The 20,237-nt window shown below is 40.9% G+C and overlaps 1 protein-coding gene across 9 annotated transcripts in view; it reads left to right on the top strand.

Moving 5' to 3' along the window:
* The window catches only part of CLEC16A (C-type lectin domain containing 16A), a 177,988-nt gene that overhangs the window by 55,823 nt on the left and 101,928 nt on the right, over positions 1–20,237 (top strand). For all 9 annotated transcript variants that reach the window (XM_050966410.1, XM_050966413.1, XM_050966412.1 and 6 more), the window contains exons 13-15: positions 10,807–10,929; positions 13,363–13,472; positions 18,930–18,974. In XM_050966410.1, coding sequence (XP_050822367.1) covers positions 10,807–10,929; positions 13,363–13,472; positions 18,930–18,974 — 278 coding nt within the window. The remainder of the gene's footprint in view (positions 1–10,806; positions 10,930–13,362; positions 13,473–18,929; positions 18,975–20,237) is intronic.

Here is a 20,237-nt window from a genome sequence, read left to right as displayed (position 1 = left end):
TACATTTTGCAGGAGATAATGCTGTCCGCTTTTTGTTCACAATGTCACTGAAAATGAGAATAGACATTCGCATGGCACTATTGTAGCAGGTGTTGCAAAATATTTACATGCCAGATGCACTAAAGAATCCCTTCATGCTTCAACCATCATTCCAGAGGTCATGCATCCATGCTGATGATGGGTTCTGCTCGATAACAATCCAAAACAGTGTAGACCAACGCATGTTCATTTTCATCATCATGAGTCAGATGCCACCAATAGAAGATTGATTTTCTTTTTTGGCGGTTCGGGTTCTGTAGTTTCCACATAGGAGTGTTGCTCTTAAGACTTCTGAAAACATGCCTCCCAGATTTTGGAAGGCACTTCATATTCTTAAACCTTGGGTTGAGTGCTGTAGCTATCTTTAGAAATCTCACATTGGTACCTTCTTTGCGTTTTGTGAAATCTGCAGTGAAAGTGTTCTTAAGAACATCTGAGACTGTTATAACATGAAATATATTTAACTTTATTTAACGAGTGTCATCAGCATGGAAGTATGTCCTCTGGAAGGTGGCTGAAGCATGAAGAGATATATAGACTCATAGACTCATAGACTCTAGGACTGGAAGGGACCTCGAGAGGTCATCGAGTCCAGTCCCCTGCCCTCATGGCAGGACCAAATACTGTCTAGACCATCCCTGATAGACATTTATCTAACCTACTCTTAAATATCTCCAGAGATGGAGATTCCACAACTTCCCTAGGCAATCTATTCCAGTGTTTAACTACCCTGACAGTTAGGAACTTTTTCCTAATGTCCAACCTAAATCTCCCTTGCTGCAGTTTAAGCCCATTGCTTCTTGTTCTATCATTGGAGGCTAAGGTGAACAAGTTTTCTCCCTCCTCCTGATGACACCCTTTTAGATACCTGAAAACTGCTATCATGTCCCCTCTCAGTCTTCTCTTTTCCAAACTAAACAAACCCAATTCCTTCAGCCTTCCTTCATAGGTCATGTTCTCAAGACCTTTAATCATTCTTGTTGCTCTTCTCTGGACCCTCTCCAATTTCTCCACATCTTTCTTGAAATGCGGTGCCCAGAACTGGACACAATACTCCAGTTGAGGCCTAACCAGCGCAGAGTAAAGCGGAAGAATGACTTCTCGTGTCTTGTTTACAACACACCTGTTAATGCATCCCAGAATCACGTTTGCTTTTTTTGCAACAGTATCACACTGTTGACTCATATTAAGCTTGTGGTCCATTATGACCCCTAGATCTCTTTCTGCCATACTCCTTCCTAGACAGTCTCCTCCCATTCTGTATGTGTGAAACTGATTGTTCCTTCCTAAGTGGAGCACTTTGCATTTATCTTTATTGAACTTCATCCTGTTTACCTCAGACCATTTCTCCAACTTGTCCAGATCATTTTGAATTTTGACCCTGTCCTCCAAAGCAGTTGCAATCCCTCCCAGTTTGGTATCATCTGCAAACTTAATAAGCGTACTTTCTATGCCAACATCTAAATCGTTGATGAAGATATTGAACAGAACCGGTCCCAAAACAGAACCCTGCGGAACCCCACTTGTTATACCTTTCCAGCAGGATTGGGAGCCATTAACAACTACTCTCTGAGTACGGTTATCCAGCCAGTTATGCACCCACCTTATAGTAGCCCCATCTAAATTGTACTTTCCTAGCTTATCTATAAGAATATCATGCGAGACTGTATCAAATGCCTTACTGAAGTCTAGATATATCACATCCACCGCTTCACCCTTATCCACAAGGCTCGTTATCCTATCAAAGAATGTTATCAGATTAGTTTGACACGATTTGTTCTTTACAAATCCATGCTGGCTATTCCCTATCACCTTACCACCTTCCAAGTGTTTGCAGATGATTTCTTTGATTACCTGCTCCATTATCTTCCTTGGCACAGAAGTTAAACTAACTGGTCTGTAGTTTCCTGGGTTGTATTTATTTCCCTTTTTATAGATGGGCACTATATTTGCCCCCTTCCAGTCTTCTGGAATCTCCCCCGTCTCCCATGATTTCCCAAAGATAATAGCTAGAGGCTCAGATACCTCTTCTATTAACTCCTTCAGTATTCTAGGATGCATTTCATCAGGCCCTGGTGACTTGCAGGTATCTAACTTTTCTAAGTGATTTTTTACTTGCTCTTTGCTTATTTTCTCTTCTAAATCTACCCTCTTCCCGTAAGCATTCACTATACTAGACATTCCTTCAGACTTCTCAGTGAAGACCGAAACAAAGAAGTCATTAAGCATCTCTGCCATTTCCAAGTCTCCCGTTACTGTTACCCCCTCCTCATTGAGCAGTGGGCCTACCCTGTCCTTGGTCTTCCTCTTGCTTCGAATGTATTGATAAAAAGTCTTCTTGTTTCCCTTTATTCCCATAGCTAGTTTGAGTTCATTTTGTGCCTTTGCTTTTCTAATCTTGCCTCTGCATTCCTGTGTTATTTGCCTATATTCATCCTTCGTGATCTGCCCTAGTTTCCATTTTTTATATGACGCCTTTTTATTTTGTAGGTCACGCAAGATCTCAAGGGTAAGCCAAGGTGGTCTTTTGCCACATTTTCTATCTTTCCTAACCATTGGAATAACTTGCTTTTGGGCCCTTAATAGCGTCCCTTTGAAAAACTGCCAACTTTCCTCAGTTGTTTTTCTCCTCAGTCTTAATTCCCATGGGACCTTGCCTATCAGCTCTCTGAGCTTACCAAAATCCGCCTTCCTGAAATCCATTGTCTCTATTCTGCTGTACTCCCTTCTACCCTTACTTAGAATTGCAAATTCTATGATTTCATGATCACTTTCACCCAAGCTTCCTTCTACTTTCAAATTCTCAACAAGTTCCTCCCTATTTGTTAAAATCAAGTCTAGAACAGCTTCCCCCCTAGTAGCTTTTTCAACTTTCTGAAATAAAAAGTTGTCTGCAATGCAGTCCAGGAACTTATTGGATAGTCTGTGCCCCGCGGTGTTATTGTCCCAACATATATCTGGATAGTTGAAGTCCCCCATCACCACCAAATCTTGGGCTTTGGATGATTTTGTTAGTTGTTTGAAAAAAGCCTCATCCACCTCTTCCGCCTGATTAGGTGGCCTGTAGTAGACTCCCAGCACGACATCACCTGTGTTTTTTACCCCTTTTAGCCTAACCCAGAGACTCTCCACCCTTCCGTCTCCTATGTCCATCTCCACCTCAGTCCAAGTGTGTACATTCTTAATATATAAGGCAACACCTCCTCCCTTTTTCCCCTGTCTATCCTTCCTGAGCAAACTATACCCATCCACACCAACATTCCAGTCGTGTGTATTATCCCACCAAGTTTCAGTAATGCCAATAATGTCATAGTTGTATTTGTTTATTAGCACTTCCAGTTCTTCCTGCTTATTACCCATACTTCTTGCATTTGTATAAAGGCATCTAAGATACTGGTTTGATTTTGCCTCCCAGCTTTGCCCTGACCCTCCTTCCTCTCTGCCATTATAGCCCGTGCTCCCTCCTGCTTCCAACCCATCTCCCAGGTCTTTTTCCCCACTTTCCTGTGGGCTTTGCTCACCTGTCCCCGTCGAACCTAGTTTAAAGCCCTCCTTACCAGGTTAGCCAGTCTGTGCGCGAATAAGGCCTTTCCTCTCTTCGAAAGGTGAACGCCATCTGTTCCTAGCAGTCCTTCCTCAAGTAGCATCCCGTGGTCGAGGAAGCCAAAGCCCTCCTGGCGACACCATCTTCGCAGCCAGGCATTCACCTCCACAATGCATCTGTCTCTGCCCGGACCCCTACCTTCAACAGGAAGAATCGAAGAGAATACCACCTGCGCTCCAAACTCCTTAACCCGTACTCCCAGAGCCCTGTAGTCACTCTTGATCTGCTCAGCATCACACCTCGCAGTATCATTTGTGCCCACATGGATGAGTAGCATGGGATAGTAGTCAGAAGGCCGGATAATCCTCGACAAAGCCTCTGTAACGTCTCGGATACGGGCCCCTGGCAGGCAGCATACCTCCCGGGATGAACGGTCAGGGCGACAGATGGGTGTCTCCGTCCCCCTCAGCAGAGAGTCTCCAACCACCACTACCCTACGTTTCTTATCAGTGGTGGCAGCAGACCTCCCAGCCTTAGGGGTACGAGGATTCACCCCCTTAACTGTTCGGGGTGATTTCTTCTCTCCTGTATCTTTTACCACAACAGGAGGGTTCGCAGCAGTGGTGGAGCACTGCCCGCTGCTAGAAGTAACCAGCTGGCTGTGTCCACCCTGAGCATCCTCCTCCACTGGTGTGTCAGGTACACCCTGAGGCATCTCCTCTTCCACTGCAGTGTCAGTAGTCCCGTCAACTGGGACAGCACCATCAGCTGTCTCCACATGGATACTGTCCAGGAATTGCTCATGGACATAGATGTTCCTCAGCCAGGCCACCTCCTCCTGTAGCTCTCCCACCTGCTGCCTGAGAGATTCCACCAGTAGGCACCTTTCACATTGGATGCCACCCCCAGCTTGGATATCAGTAAGTGGAAATTGCAAATTACAGTCTTTGCAAGCCCACACCAGAATCTGGGTAAAAGCATCCATGCTTTGGTGCTCTGTCTGGCTACAGGCGCAGGTGGAGGAGACAGAAGCAGTGCTGGCACAGGTGTTACGGGTCCTCCTCACCATTTTAAGCCTCCCTCTGACATGAAGAGATATATGAATGTTTAACATATGTCATATAAATACCTTGCAATACCGGCTACAATTCTCAATTTCTGGTGACAATGTAAATAAAAGGGCAGCATTATTTCCCGTAAATGTAAACAAACTTGTTTGTCTTAACGATTGGCTGAACAAGAAGTAGGACTGACTGGACTTATAGGCTCTAAAGTTTTGTATTATTTTGTTTTTGAGTGAAGTTACGTAACAATCTACATTTGTAAGTTGCACTTTTACAATAAAGAGATTGCACTACAGTACTTGTCTGAGATTAACAGAAAATACTTTGTCATTTTTACAGTGCAAATATTTGTAATAAAAATATAAAATAAGCAATGGATACTTTGTATTCTGTGTTGTAATTGAGATCAATATATTTGAAAATGTAGAAAAACATCCAAAGTGTTTGTTTAAATAAATGGTATTCTATTATTATTATTTAACAGTGTGATTAAAATTGCAATTAATCTTGCATTCTTGCAGGGCTGCAATTAACAGCCTAATCGCAATGAATTCTTATTCAGGTTTCCAACAGAAAATTTTACTTCCACTTCACCTCTTGCATCTTTTTGAAATACTGATAAGTATAGAATATATCTTATATGACTGGAGCATTTTTATTGAATTTCAACTTCCAACTCCTGAAACAGACTGCCTTCAACTGAAATCAGTTGAACAAAAACTCAGCATTTCAGGACAGCGCTGTATGTGTGCTGGGGAGAATATGACTTCAATATAGCGGTAGAGGCAGTTCTCTTAACTCTTTGAAGAGGTTCAGATAAGGAAAAAAGCAAGTAGATTGATGATAGAAGTCCTGAAAGGTGAGGGCGCAAGTCCAGAATGTTTTAATTTTACAACCAATTAAGTGTTAGGGACACGTGGGTGGAGAGACTATAAAACAGTGGACAACTTTTTTCCCAGGGGGATAGAAAATTCAGTTTTGAAACTGGTTAAACGTAATTCTACAGAACCACATGCTGTGGAGAGAAGAAATGGAGTTGTCTGTTGCATGGCTCCATTTTCCAGCTGGAATTGTGTAGTGGATGTGATAGGACCAAAATAATGCAGATTGAGTATTTTAAGGATGGAAGCCAGGGATCGGTGACAAATCAAGTCCTATAAAAGAAAATGAAGAGTGATGTCTTAAGTTCATTATGAACCAAATATGCCTTACCCCATGGTTTATTGGGATTTATTAAAGAGAACTGGATAAATTCATGGTGGTTAAGTCCATTAATGGCTATTAGCCAGGATGGGTGAACAATGGTGTCTCTAGCCTCTGTTTGTCAGAGGATGGAGGTGGATGGCAGAGAGAGATCACTTGATCATTGCCTGTTAGGTCCACTCCCTCTGGGGCACCTGGCATTGGCCACTGTCGGTAGACAGGATACTGGGCTAGATGGACCTTTGGTCTGACCCAGTATGGCCGTTCTTATGTTGTGTTGTTATCTAGCTTGCAGTTGCAAAACATTGACCTGCTACATTTGCAGTTCATGTTGAAGGACATTAATAATGCTAGACTGCCAATACTTTAAAAAAAAATCAGGCTCTTGTTACATTATGTAAATGAAATCAGATACAGTTAGCTGTACATCTTTGAGTGCAGCATGTGTGAAGTTAATTTGAGAAATTGTGTAAAATGCAAGATTTCAAGGAGTTAAAAAATTTCAAGTAGAGAAGATCATTGTGGGTTTTATATGTGTAGTTAGACTGCAATAACTTCAGCATCCACCATTAAACCCTTTCTTACAGCTGTCCAGCTAGATAAATATTTTAACTCTGGTCCCTGTACATATAAAACACTTCATTTCAAATATTATCCTTTTTAGTTTGACTAACTTGGGAGTTAGAGTCCCATTTATTGGGCTAGGACACAATACAATAGTAGCATAGTTTGAGATCACAAATGTGTATTCTTTCAGACTATAATCTTTCTGCAGACTATTCTTCTTTTGCAGAATATAATTTCATAAGCAACTCAATTCCAAATCAGTTAGTCATAGGCATGCAAAGTATCTATAATCACTTCTATGTTCCTGTGTATATGGATTTGAAGATGTTTCCTTAAGACCTGCTTCTCTATTTGCTCCATTATTAAATTTGTTCTTTTAAGAGTTTGGCCTGCTCTGGGACCTAGATATGGAAAAGCAATATATCTCCTTTTAACATATTTTGCTGTCATGTTGACTCTTTGGCCGAGTATATCTTTCATGCTGAGGAATTTTTTTAGTTCTTCATAAATAAGATGAATTAGACACCAACTTGGCAAGTAGCCATTGTAGGGGCAGATGTGTGCCTGGAAGGAACAGAATCAGAGTCTTTTCTGGATGAGTTCCAGCAGATACGGCTCATTGAAATTCTGAAGCTACTGTAAAAGGCACTGGTTCTTTGACATTCATGTTTTGAGTGTAGTAAGAGGGGAGGAATTGCATCCAGTGCTGGTAAATGTCAGACCTTCCCTAAAAGGCAGTAGAATGTGGATAATACTACTATGCATAGTTTCAGGCATTATTCAAAAATCAATTTTTGTGACTGATAATCTTTCCAGTAATCATGCTTTATTTTCTTTTTGGTGAAGATTATTGTGAAGGTTGTAGAAAAATGAGTGTCTTGTCCTCAGATTCCTTGAACCCTGCCACCTTGTCTTTCAGCCTAAATATGATCGATTTGGCGCTGGTCTCTGATCTTGATCAGGTGTCCATGCTGTTCCTTTCAGCTGGCATTCCATTGACAATAAAGTTTGTTAATTCTTCTGTGGGAACCTGACTAGGGTGCTTTTAAGTGGGTTCTAGTCTGAACTTTTAAAAGCCTCAAAATGTGGTTTTAGGCAATTGCTTGCCTGCCAAACAGTCTCTAAGGCAAACTTCCCTGTGGCTCTGTTTTGTTATTCCTTTGGCTTAATATGTATTTGAGGCCATTAGAGGTAATTGAAATAGTGTGTGTTGTAGTGTCACTGATGTGTGGATGGGATTCAGCTCTATCTGTCTTACCTCACCATTGTCTGTGTCTAACTGAAATTGAGATTTGGATGCGAGTTGGCTGAAAACTGCCTGGATAACACAGATGGTGATAGTGTGCAGAAGAAATTTTTAAGACATTACAGGAATGAGTCTTGCTCCAGTTATTGTGTGGCTTGGGCTATGTTTGGCCCAAGAGATTTGCAGTTTGGGAGTTCATTTGTTGTCTTTATGGGTTTTGAATTGCAGGAGGCATCATTGGCCGATAATATTTTTCCACTTTTGTGTGAGATGAGGAGCTAGTTCCATTTTCCCCTAGTCATGGTCCTGCCACAATAACCCTTGTGTAACCCATGCTAACTGTAGCTTTGTTACTTCCCCACTAATAAGTGACCATGTACGGAGGTTTGAACTTTCTGTCTCTGAACTAATGCCGCCCTATAATTTTAGCTCTAGCAGTAGAGACTCATGTTTTTAAGTCCTGGGTTTAATCCCTGTAGATGATGATCCAGCCAAGGCCATAATTACAAGTGATGACCCATACAGGGATTTGAACGTTTATAGACTTTTGGTTCTGAGTTGCCTTAAATTGAGGGATTATGTAACCCATGTTAACAGTCTAGCTTTGTCTACATTTATTGGAGAAATCCTATAGAGAGGTTTGTTAGCTACTGTCTTCTAGATTACAATAATCCAATGTGCTGTATTTGAAGACCACTTCAAAGTTAGTGTAGAAAAGAGACTACTTGTCACCTTTTAGGTGGTGATAGTAAAAAGCAACAATAGTTCTTCAAAAGCTGAACTGGCTTCCTATTTGCTTTCTGGTTCAGTTAAGGCACTATTTACCATTGTGGGCCGCATCCAATACTACCTGTATGGCCCTGATGATGTTACATGGCTGCAGTGCTGTACTGATTTTGCCGCAAGCAGCTCACGGGCCACAGGTTGAGAACCACTGAGTTAAAGTGTTGGCTTTGATCCATAAAGCCCTATAAGGCTTTGGGACTTGGTTGTCAGACAGACTTCTCTGACTGTGGTATGTTATGGTAGCTGAGGTAGCTGGTTCTGTTTCTGTGGAATAGTGCTACATTTATGTCCCCTTCTGAAGGAATTGTTTGCATGTACTTGTTATGTACTTCTACCCTGAGCCCTATGTAGGGGTGCATTTTACGTATCTAAAATGTAAGTACTGGTAATTACCAGCAAATGATGCTCTTGTTAGAATGGGTGTCAGTGTATGGAAGCTGTCTGTATTTGCATGTTTCTACAGTAAATAGAATTGAGGACATGCTCTATTGCTTTAGAAGGGCAACTTTCAAACTATCTATCATTAATAGTGCAGGCTTGGAAACATTTTCATATCGGTGTCACCTGATTAGACGAAACAATGTAGGACTTTCCAAAGGATGAGAGCACACACAGAATTCTAATTACTAGTAATTAATTTTGTTCATTATCAAGATGAAAATTGACCCGTCCCTGGAATCCATATAGAACCATTTTACATGCTAAGTACGTGAAGTCAGTGCGTGTTCATTTAGAATTGTATTGTCTTCTACCTATACACATTGCATCCATGTTTCTATTCATTACACATGTTGCACACTTAAATCTAAAAAAGCCCAGAAGTTGAATATGTGCTCACATATATTTAAATAGTAACTTGCCAGCAGAAGGCTTTTACTGCTGATCTATTTCCCTCCCTTTAGGCAAATGTCATTACTAATGGCACAATTACCCTCCACACTGCACAGTCAGTCACACATTTTTGTGAATTTTGTTAATACCCCTAAGTTTAGTTTATGAAGTCTGTAACAATTTTCAAACCATATTGTCCAAGCAGTAACAAGTAATAAAGATTATGGTGTAAAAATATGATGTTGAACAACAAGCCATGCTCAGTATTTGAGATTGGGGGGGGGGGGGGGGCTGGGAATAGACTGTTCCTATGGCTGGGTGTACTCTGACTGTGGAAGGAGTATATGAATCCTGTGTTGCCACTACATTGTTGTAGTCAGCATGCTTTGCTTTGAATCCAGCATACTACATAAATCTTACTTCAGGGTATGGTAAAATGCTGCATACTTCAAAATAAATAGAAATGGCTTAATCCCTTGCAAACAAACCTTTCTTTAAGATTTTTAGTGGGAAACAAAACAGTTGCATCAGCCAATTATAATTACAGTCAGCAGTGTAACTGTGCAAAACTAATATGCAAAACTGTTTGAAAGAAGAATGTTAAACAGGCTTCATTTGATACCTGCCACAAAATGAATGTTTACTTTTACCATACAAGCTGTTGGAATTAGTTTTATCTGGCAAATAAATAAAGTGAGGCTATACTAAAACGCTGAAATCAAGTGTTTTCAAAAGCACACTTAAACGATATAACCATAAGGTATCACAAGTGACACTGAATTGGCTTAGCATGCAGGAGTTCAGGGTTGGAAGAAATTCAATAAAGTGGAGTACATTGTTTTGATCTATTATGGAAATGTTTTAGTTACTTGGAGTCAAGACAATGAGCTTTTTAACACACAGTCTGTAATCATTGTCTGAGATCTTACTGTAACACATGTTATTCATAAAGGGTAATATTTCAAACCAGCATATTCTGAGAAATCCAACTTGGCACAAAAACTTGGCATTTGTTTTAATTTCTTATAGGTACTTTCACAAAAGCCAGTGTGTTTAGCATTTTGGAGTTGTAATTATGAGCATTTTAATCTGGCTTGTTCCCTGGTAACTGTTGGTTGTTAAGAGAAATTTATCTTAACACAAAGGAAAAATTTTTTTCTGGTTTTCTTAAATCAGACTTCCAGCAGGACACTTAGATGACTTGGTCAGTTGTCAACAAAGTAATAATAATTTTAAATGATTTTCTAAGGAACTGAAGACATTTAGGCGTCCATTTCAGTGGGATTTGAGTGCCTCCATCCCTCACGCTCCTTTTGAATATCCCAACCTGGAAGGTTGTAAAATTTGTTCAGTCTTCTGTTGCTTTCTTTTCTAACTGTGGCACAGCCATTCAAATGTCACAGTTTTACTCTCTGCCAATGCAGTTCTATATTGCTTATGATACTCTGCATTTTCAAGATGACTTATTGCAATTTTTAATAGCTATTTGCTAAAAAATATCCTCCTATTTTCTTCCACTTCAAAAGGAATTGACCCAGTCAAGCTGGAGAGAATTCATCTTCCAGCCCAGCATGCTGAGGAGAAAAGCTCATACAACCATGTGCTTGCAGAGAGGCTCATCAGGATAATGAATTATGCTGCTCAACCAGGTAGAGCATTTCTGATCACGTTAACTGATTACTTTTTTTTGTGCGGCAATAAGTTCTGAAAATGTAGTGTCAATGCTTAAAATATTTGAAGTACTAAGTAACTGGCCCCATTCCCCATGCGGAAGAGACTCGCTGCTATTCAACTGGAACTAGCATACTCTTGTTAGATGATAAGCAGATCTGCCTTGTGAAAGAGATACATAGTGGCATTCCACTGGGGTGCACAGTAAGTAGGAATTCCGCTTTTCATCTGAATAGTTGCTGTTGCATTCAAGACAACAGGGAGGCCTAAGACCTTAGAGTTCCTGCTTATTGTTGAGTTACATAAGCAAAATGTCCAGCAAGCAATGACTAGAGAGAGAGTTTACATTTTAGTAACTGATATTAGGTCTCAATGCTGCATGCATGGACTTCAGTAAAACTTAAACTGCGAGTAAAGTTACTTCCATGTGTAATTTTTGCAGTATTTAAGCTCCTTAGTTTATAGCTGCCCTTCATTTCTAGGCTGACTACGAATTTTCAATCAATGGTTTTTAGTGCAAAATTGAGCATTCCGCTAAATTAATTTTTTTAAAGATGTCTGCTTTCCTTCAATTTTTTTGTTTTTAATCAGAAAACTGAAGTATTTTTATAAAGTTCAAATTTGTGTGGGCGGGGGGAGGAACACACCCATTTTTCCAGTGGCTCTAGTCATCTCACCTCTTCTAAATTAACTCATGGAAACATTGTGTTCAAGCATTAGCTCTTCACTGCCGCCCCCCGCCCTTCTCCCTTCTCTTACCCTGACCTCCCTCTGAAAGACTCAATAAGGAAACAACACTTTGGATGAGTGTCCACAGGGCCTTGTTTTTGGTCCTCTTCTCCCTCTACAATTTTACTCTAAGTAATCGCATCCAGAAACATGGATGAAACTATGATCTTTATGCTGAGGATTGTCAGATCTCTCTCTCTCCTCTGAACCACCATCTGCTGTCTAAACTAAAATCCCTTCCTGTCCTTCTGACATCTCATGAATGTCTAGCTGTCAGTTTAAGATCAACATGGCCAAAACAGAGGTCTTAATCTTCCCCCCCCCAAATCCTGCCACCTTCCCTCCTTTCCCTATCACTGGGCAACATTGTCATCCTCCCTGTAATCTGGGCATCATTATCTTCTCTGCAAGATTTAAACACAGCCTGGATGTGAGAATCTAGACATGGCAAATTCTTTCTGCATAATATAATGTTGCTAAGATACGACATTTCTTATCATCCACACAACTAAAACTCTCATCCAAGTCCTCATCTTGCATCTTGACTACAGCAACATTTTCTTTCTCTCTCGTACCCTTGACAGAGGCAATCTTGCCTCGCACATATCTATTTAAAATGTTGCTGCAACAATCACTTTCCTAGCTTGTTGTTTTGTCTGTCACTTGCCACTTTGCATCCCTTCGCTGGCTCCCCCTTTCCCACCACATCAGACCCAAGGTACTTGTCTTCGCTTTCCAGGACATTCACTGCCTATCCTATGCTGCCTGTTGTCTCATATGCTTTTGCGATGTTGCCTCCCACTCCTGCTCTTTCAGCGATGCCAGCCTTAACTGCGAACTTGTTGTTTTTCAAATAAATACCCTGTGTGTTCTTCCAAGTTTTCCATCATGCATAGGAGGGACTACCCATAAACATCTGCAAAGCTACCTCATTGTTCTCCTTCAGATCCCGCCTTAAAACTCTTTTCCTTAATGCCTTGAAAAAACTTAAGACTTCTGGTGTGCTAAGATTGCTACTTGTCTTGCTGACCAATGTTGGCTGTTTGTTCTCTCCCATCAATCCACCTGTTGTATGTATCTTCTGTCATCTGTATCCACCTGTTGTTTGTTATCTTATATTTAGATTGGGGGCAGAGACAGTCTTGTGTTTGTATATCGTCAACACAATGAGGTCCTGGTCCATGACAGTGAATGATAATGATTATGCTTCTGTTCCTGAAAACTGCACTGATGTAGCACAGTTTTTCAACCTGAAGGAGTGGGCTGGGGATGGGAAGAGAAGAGTGCTCTTAAGGTTTCCTCTCCCCAAATGCCTGAAAAATCCTGTTTGTTGAAGTCTGGATTAGCTCAAAGCCAAAACATTTGCTTTTATTATTTGTCTCCTGGCAATGGTGATTTGACAGCTCCCAGAGAAGTAGTGGACTCCATCAGTGACAGAAATAACCTCAACTTCCTCTTGAGAGATCACTATTTTGAAAGGTCATAATCTATGTGCCTGAGTGTAGATCATGGTATTGTAGTATATTCTGGTTTTGTTGTGTGTGGCCATTGTGGGGATGGTGTGTTTGGGGGGGAGGGGGAGAGAAGAAATGGAAAACATATGGAAAGCCTCTGAGTAAAAAGGAGATTTCTCCTTAGTAAATACCCCGTACGTTGGAATTCTAATTGACCTCTTACTTTAGATGGAAAAGTTCGTCTGGCAACACTGGAACTGGGCTGTCTATTACTAAAGCAGCTGGTATTATCTAAAAGTGGCAGTATTATAAAAGATGTTCACCTTGCTTGCCTTGAGGTAAGTGTGTACTAGTTAGTGTTACTTAGCCATCACCTTAAGGAAACTGTTTTAGTGTTAGGGCCCACATAAGTAATGATTTTGTTGGTTACAATGACAGCTGGACATGAACTAAAGCTGCACAGATCATTCTATTTAGTTTCATGTAATCCATCTTTACAGCAAATATCTTTTTGTTTAATTGTACAGAACTATCTGAGGAGAGAGGCTGTCTAGGGGTTAGATTAAGGAACTGGGAGTTGGGACTCCTGCAGTTAGCTTTGCCATCACCTTGCTGTGTGAACTCAGGAAAGTGTCAACATAGCTGTGTATAAGGGCACTTCTGCACTACCCCACAGTTCTGATTCCAGGGGTGCAAACAGCGGTGCACACCAAACAGTTGCTACTTCACATTAACATGGTCCTGGTTGAAGAAGATTAAGTTATGGGAACTAGGAACCTTTTAGTTCTTATGCAGCATCTCCATGGGGCAGTTACAGGGCAGCGCTTTGGTGTGCACTGCTATTCACACCCCCAGAACTGCAGGGCAGTGCAGACATGCCCTGCATTTGTGTAAAATTTGGATGCTCCCCATCTTGCAATGGTGCAGTGAGTTAATTGTTTGTGACTCACTTTGAGTTGCACAGATGAAAGGCATTTTGTAAATGCAAAACTCTTCCTATTCTTTTCATCAAGATGAAGTTTGGGAGGCTGAGTGGATAGAAACCATGTCTAGTATATAATCAGCTTTTTTTTCTGAATGAAATTATCAGGAAATAATTCTCTTTTGGGTGGCTTCTTCATATTTTCATTCATGGGATATGCCAACTGGATACAGCTGAGACAGTGGAACCTTAACTAGGAGTGCCTGTTGGAGTGCTCTTGGAAAGAGGGCGTGGCTCTCTGACCAATTCAGTTCCTTCCAATTACTAGTGGTGATGGATTAGGAATTGCTCTAGATCATTGCTCTGAATCCTTCTTAAATTGCCCAGCTATCTTTAATAAAAATCTGTACATATTCTGACAAAACTTTACACAGATTAGGATTTTAGGGTTAGGGTGGGTGCTCCAAGCATTAGTCCTGGAAGAAACCTTGATGGCAGATCCAAAAATTAAGCAGTTGGGCGTTAAGCCCTGTGCTGCTTGCCCTTCAGGCTTCCCAGCATCAGTGTCATATAGTGCCTTGCCTGCCCCAGAGAAGGATATTTTTTATTATTTTTTATTAATTGATCAGACTGTTGATTAGTGGCTAGACTGGTGAATGCTGCCATGGCAGAGAAGGCACTGTTGGCCAGCTCCTTGACATTACTCATATCTTCGTTCCAATCGTTGCACCAGACAATGCCAGTCTCCTTTTAAACCTTCCTCTTTCATTTTTACAGACAAATGCAGTATCTTTAGATGTGAAGAACAGTTCCCTACTGTAGTGCATAATACACTGGAAGGTGAAGAGTAGATGGTTTCACACAAACTTCAGGAAACAGATCCTGTATTTAATGATTGTCTATCCCTTGATGAAAACATGGGAGTGACTTTTGCTTTATCTTCCTCTGAAGCTGTTGCCTTTCTCGAATTAGTGGCAAGAATACCAACTACTTCAAGAAGAGAGTTCATATGCAGTCTTTGACATTGTATAGTCTCTCAGCAGTATTAAATGGAATTCTACAACTTGTGATGCTCCTGTGGGCAAGCCCAGCTTTGGTTCAACCAATATCTGATATAATTTTTCTGTTTATTTTCATTTACCCCAAAATGGCTTCTTATATTCTAACACACGCACACCATCAAACTTCCTGGTGGTATAAGTGGCTGTTCAGAGGTCTAAAGGTGGATCAGTCCTTCTATACTGCTTCATATAAGGATGAAAAGAAGATGGATTTATGAGGGTTGGAGGGAGCCTTCTCTTCCTCTACTTTAGGTTTGAGTAGTGAAGTAACAAGCAGTGTTCATGCTGTACCAATACCACGTTTGGGTGAAAATGTCAGTGCCTACTGAACTTCTCCCAGACTAACAGAGAACTCGCAGATGCCATCATTATGATGGATCAGCAAGTGGCAAAATATGACTTCTCTTGATTCTTCCAACTCTGCAGTTAGAAATTGCAAAAACTACAGATCTATCAGAAGGTTCACTTGGTTTAAATCTTCAAGAATTCCAGAAACAAAGTCTGAATTTGGGGATCTTCCCTTAGAGAAGGACTTTAGTACCAGAACTAATGAGGTTTCTGGAAAAGTTGGACCAGACACACTGCCAGGTTGCTGGGCATCTAGCAACAGCCCAAGAGGAAACCTGGTTTTAAAGTACCCCGTCATAGTCTTCCTCTTTTCAACTTCCCCACAGGAGACTGTTATTACCAACAGTATCCTCTTTAGTAGCCCTTTCAGTGTGAAGAAACTTCAAGAATCAGTGCAAACAATCATCTTTAAGAGCTATGTTGTCAGGCCTTTGGCCCAAAGTTTGACATTCTGCCCAGGAACTACAATCCAGTACTAATTCAAGTGTATTTCCCTCAATTTAGAGGCTGACTGCATCATTTTTTCCACTGCATTTCTATAGGCAAGTGTCTCTTAGAAATTACAAGAGGTATCAATACAGTTCAAAACTCTTCGTCCTTCCATTCCCTATTCAGGAACCCTCGTTGCAAAAACCTGTTGAGATAATTGGTTCTTGCCCTCCCCAAATGAGAGTAGTACCAAGGAATAGAAGAGGTACCAAAGAAATTGGAAAACACAGGGTTCTATTAAAAGGTACTTTCTTATTCCCAAAAAAGGAGGTCTTCACTCTATATTAGACCTTAAGAAGCTCAACACTTTCATCAGGAAAATTTAATTTCCATATGCTGACCTGAGCCTCTACCATACTCTCCTGTTCTTTAGGAGTGGTTTGCTGCTCTCTGTTTAAAGGACATTTGTTCCATATCTCCAAAAGAATCACTCATTGCAAGTACCTTCATTTAGTGGGGCAAAATCCATTTTTTGGACTTTCTGCTGCCACAGAGTATTTACAGAATGTGCATCTTTGGTGGCAACTCATAAGAGGGAATTTATGTGAACAATTTGAACATTGGGTTATGTAATCAAAGGAGCATCTTTACAATGCTCTCTTCTGAATATACTCCCTTTGAAAGACCTAGGTTCTTGATAAATTAAAGTTACTCTTACAAATCTCCTATAAAAACTCTTTATCTTTTGAATGGACATTAAGTAGTGCTCTACCTCAAGTTGATGGGATTTTTAGCTTCAAAATAACTCGCCCTGTATGCTGATCTCAAAATGAGAACCTTATAGCACTGGCTGTCAACCAGATACAGACTACAGACAGCATGTATTGAAAATTAACCATTCCAAAGACAGTGCTGCAATTTTTGAGATGGGGCACTCAACTTGCAGTGTCTTCTGGGGTATGGCATTCAGCCCTCGTGCTCCATTCACAACAGTTACCTCTGATGTTAAGCATTAAAAACTTTCTTACATCATCTCCAGCACAGTGGGCCTAGGTGGTTATGAACAATATTACAAACAGGGAGGTTGCTATTCTATTCAACTTTGCACAGAGGTTACAGTTTCATAGGAATGATGTATTCTTATGCACCTGTCAGGTAAGAACAGCAACCTGACAGACCAACTAAGAAGAATCACAATAGATGCTCACAAATGATCACTGAAAACACCAATGACGGAGGAAATCTTTGCATGGTGGGGACTTCTTCGTAAATAGTGTGAAATGTCAAAGGTTTTATTCGTGAGCAGAGAGAGACAAGCATTTGAATTTTGATTCTGCATATAACGAAGGCAAGGATTCCTGCATGCCTTTCTTCCTATCTTCTTATGCAGGGGGTCATAAGAAAAGTAAATTAGAACAAGGTCAAGATAATCTTATTCACGCCTGATTGGCCTAAAGAACAATGGGACCTACTGTACCGCTCAGCAGGGACCTACAAAATGCTGCCTGTTACTCCATATTTACTGATCCAACAAGATAATGGAGTCCGTCATCTAGATCAAAATACTCTGCATGTCACCACCTGGGCAATAGGTTTCTAATGGACTTTGAACTATTTTGTTCTGCTGATGTTCAGAATGTCTTTAGTGAGCTCCAGAAAAAAATCTACTCAGATGGTACAATTTAAAACAGAAAAGCTTCACAGTGTCAGCAGGTAATAACACATCCCCTTTGACTGCCCAATTCAGTGTATACTGGAATGCTTGCTCCAGCTGAAAATCTCAGAGTTGTTGCTTTCTTTAATGATAGTTCATTTATCCGCCATATCAGCCTTCTGTTCTTTCAATGATAAATGTGTGTTGCTCTTGAAACAGCTAAGAAATCTTTTAAAGAGATGTAACATTTATGCTTCTATTAAACTGTCATCCTGAAGGGATATAAATCTGCTTCTCACACATTTAATGAAACTCCCATTTAAGCCAATGGGAGAATGTGTGTTTGTGTGTGTGTTTTTGTTTCGTTTATAAAATTGCACTCCTGGAGGCAGTTCTGTGTGCAAGGTGAATGAGCAAGTTATAGGCACTTATGGCAGAACCACCATTTACAGAGGACAAAATAGTTGTACATCTTCACTCCCTAAAGTAGTTAAATTTTCACATTAATCAGTTCACTTCTGTTTCTCTGAGTTTCATGGGCAGAAGGGTGACGCCAAACTGCATGCTCTTCATGTTAAAAGAGCTTTAGCTAACTCTTTATTCCCTTGTAAATAGTACAGACATTCACCAAAGCTATATCGCCTTTGCTTAGAATAAAAAGGAGCAAGTTATGTCTTCCTGAACGTTACTTATCTGGGTCAAAGTCTGTGCAGGAGAGGCTTTTACGTTCACTTCAGGAATAGGAATGGAACATATAAGGTCTCACTCTGCTAGAGCCAACGGAGCTTCAGTACCATATCTCAGACACAAACCGATTGGAAGTCTGTAAATCTGCAACTTGGAGCTCTAGTTCACATTCTTACAAAACATTGCTGTCTGAACCTAAAGACCAGATTTGAAGCTCAGTTTGGCAGAGCAGTCCTTAAATCACTTATTAATTAGGACTTCTCATCCTGCCTTCCTTTGCATCTACTGCTTGCCAATCTCTCCCGTGCAGGGGAATATACAGAGGCCACTCGAAAGAGAAATAATGTTATTTGTAACTGTAAGTCAAGATGGACTCTGCATATTTGCTCTTCCTGACCGCCTTCCCCTCTTCCTTGACTCTTATAAACTAGACTTGAGGAAGCAGTGGGAAGGGACTGAGGTGCCTGGAGCACCACAGTTTCTTTTATAGCCTGACCCCAAGAACATTTGGGATTGGTAAGGGGAGGGGCAGGAGGGGACACGAGTGTTCCAATGGCCACTGTCTCAGTGCACCCACATGCACATTCCATGATTGCAAATATGCAGAGTCCATCTCAAAGAACTCTAGTTGCAAGTAAATAACATTAATTTTGGGTATTGATCAGATTATCACTGATCAGTTTCTTCTCTCTAGGGTGCAAGAGAAGAGAGTGTTCATCTTCTGCGGCGCTTCTATAAGGTACTTTTTTAAAGAGGTGGATAAAATAAATTAATCCATTCTTATTTTAAATATTTCCTCTTCCAACTCGGGTAGACTACACTGTGTGCCTATATTAGAAAAAAGTGTACTCAATATTTAAAGACAATGATGGAGTTTAATACCATAAATTATATTGCCCATATTGTATGCAATGTCTTTGTAGCCATTTCTGTTCCAGGATATTGAAGAGACAAGGTGAGTGAGGTAATATCTTTTATTGGACTAACTTCTGAAGTCAGAATGCTCACCCATCTTGTGTCTCTGTTGCTGTCAGGGCAGCTTAACTTTTCGAGTAAGGGAGGAATTCTACCTTTGAAACAGAATCATTATACTGGTTGGTTTTCTTTACTGGAAAAAAAATGAGTGTTGCAAATTGCTTATTCTTCATGACTGTACATGTCCGCTCAACTTCAGGCATGTGCGCGTGCAGTCCACCAGAGCTGGAGATGGTTTTTCCTTAGTGGTGTCTACTGGGGTGACGCATGCATCTTTATTATGCTCATGCTACTGACTGATGATATAAAGGACAGAGCTGCCCCTGACCCCTTCAGTTCCTTTAATTGTCAGAGCATGTTGACTTGTTTACTCAAGTCTTTCCCAAATGTCAGTGTTTTTTTCTGTATCTTTGTATATAGTTAAAGTGTCTGTCTGTCTGTCTAGGTTTTCTTTCTTTCTTTCTTGGTTTTCTGGCATTGAGTCCCTCTTAGTGGTTAGGTGTTGCCATTCAGTGCCAAGCCATGCCTTTGGTCCTCTGGTTTTAAGCCCTATGCCGGTTGCAAGATGTTTCTGCCAGTGAGTGATCCTCGTTCCAGGTGCCTGAAGTGTCTGGGTGAGGGCCACATTCAAGACCCACTGCCGGATCTGTAAAGACTTCAAGCTGCATACAAAAAAGGACAGGGAGGTGAGACTGTGCAATGCTTTTTTGGAGGCTGTCTTGCATCCATCTTTGGAGCCTTCCTACTTGGTGCAGGTGCTAAGTACATCCATGTCTGCTGTATATGCCCCTCCGGGCAGTCTCATTTTACCCCTGAAAGATCATCATCAAAGGTAAGGTACCAATCCCCTTCTCTGGTGCTGAGGAAAAAACACATGAGATCCAGTGGACACCGTTCCTCTAATACTGGTAGATCTGATCCTGGCATGAGATTGAGATCCCTGTTGTCATCTATCCTCAGAGTAGCAGATAGGCAGGTAGACAACACACTCTGGTACCGACCTCTGCTATATCTCTGTAAGAATCAT

The sequence above is a fragment of the Gopherus flavomarginatus genome, chromosome 9 (assembly GCF_025201925.1).
Source record: "Gopherus flavomarginatus isolate rGopFla2 chromosome 9, rGopFla2.mat.asm, whole genome shotgun sequence".
Taxonomy (NCBI): domain Eukaryota; kingdom Metazoa; phylum Chordata; order Testudines; family Testudinidae; genus Gopherus; species Gopherus flavomarginatus.
Note: the sequence above shows the minus strand (reverse complement) of the source record. Positions and strands in the feature narration are given on the sequence as shown.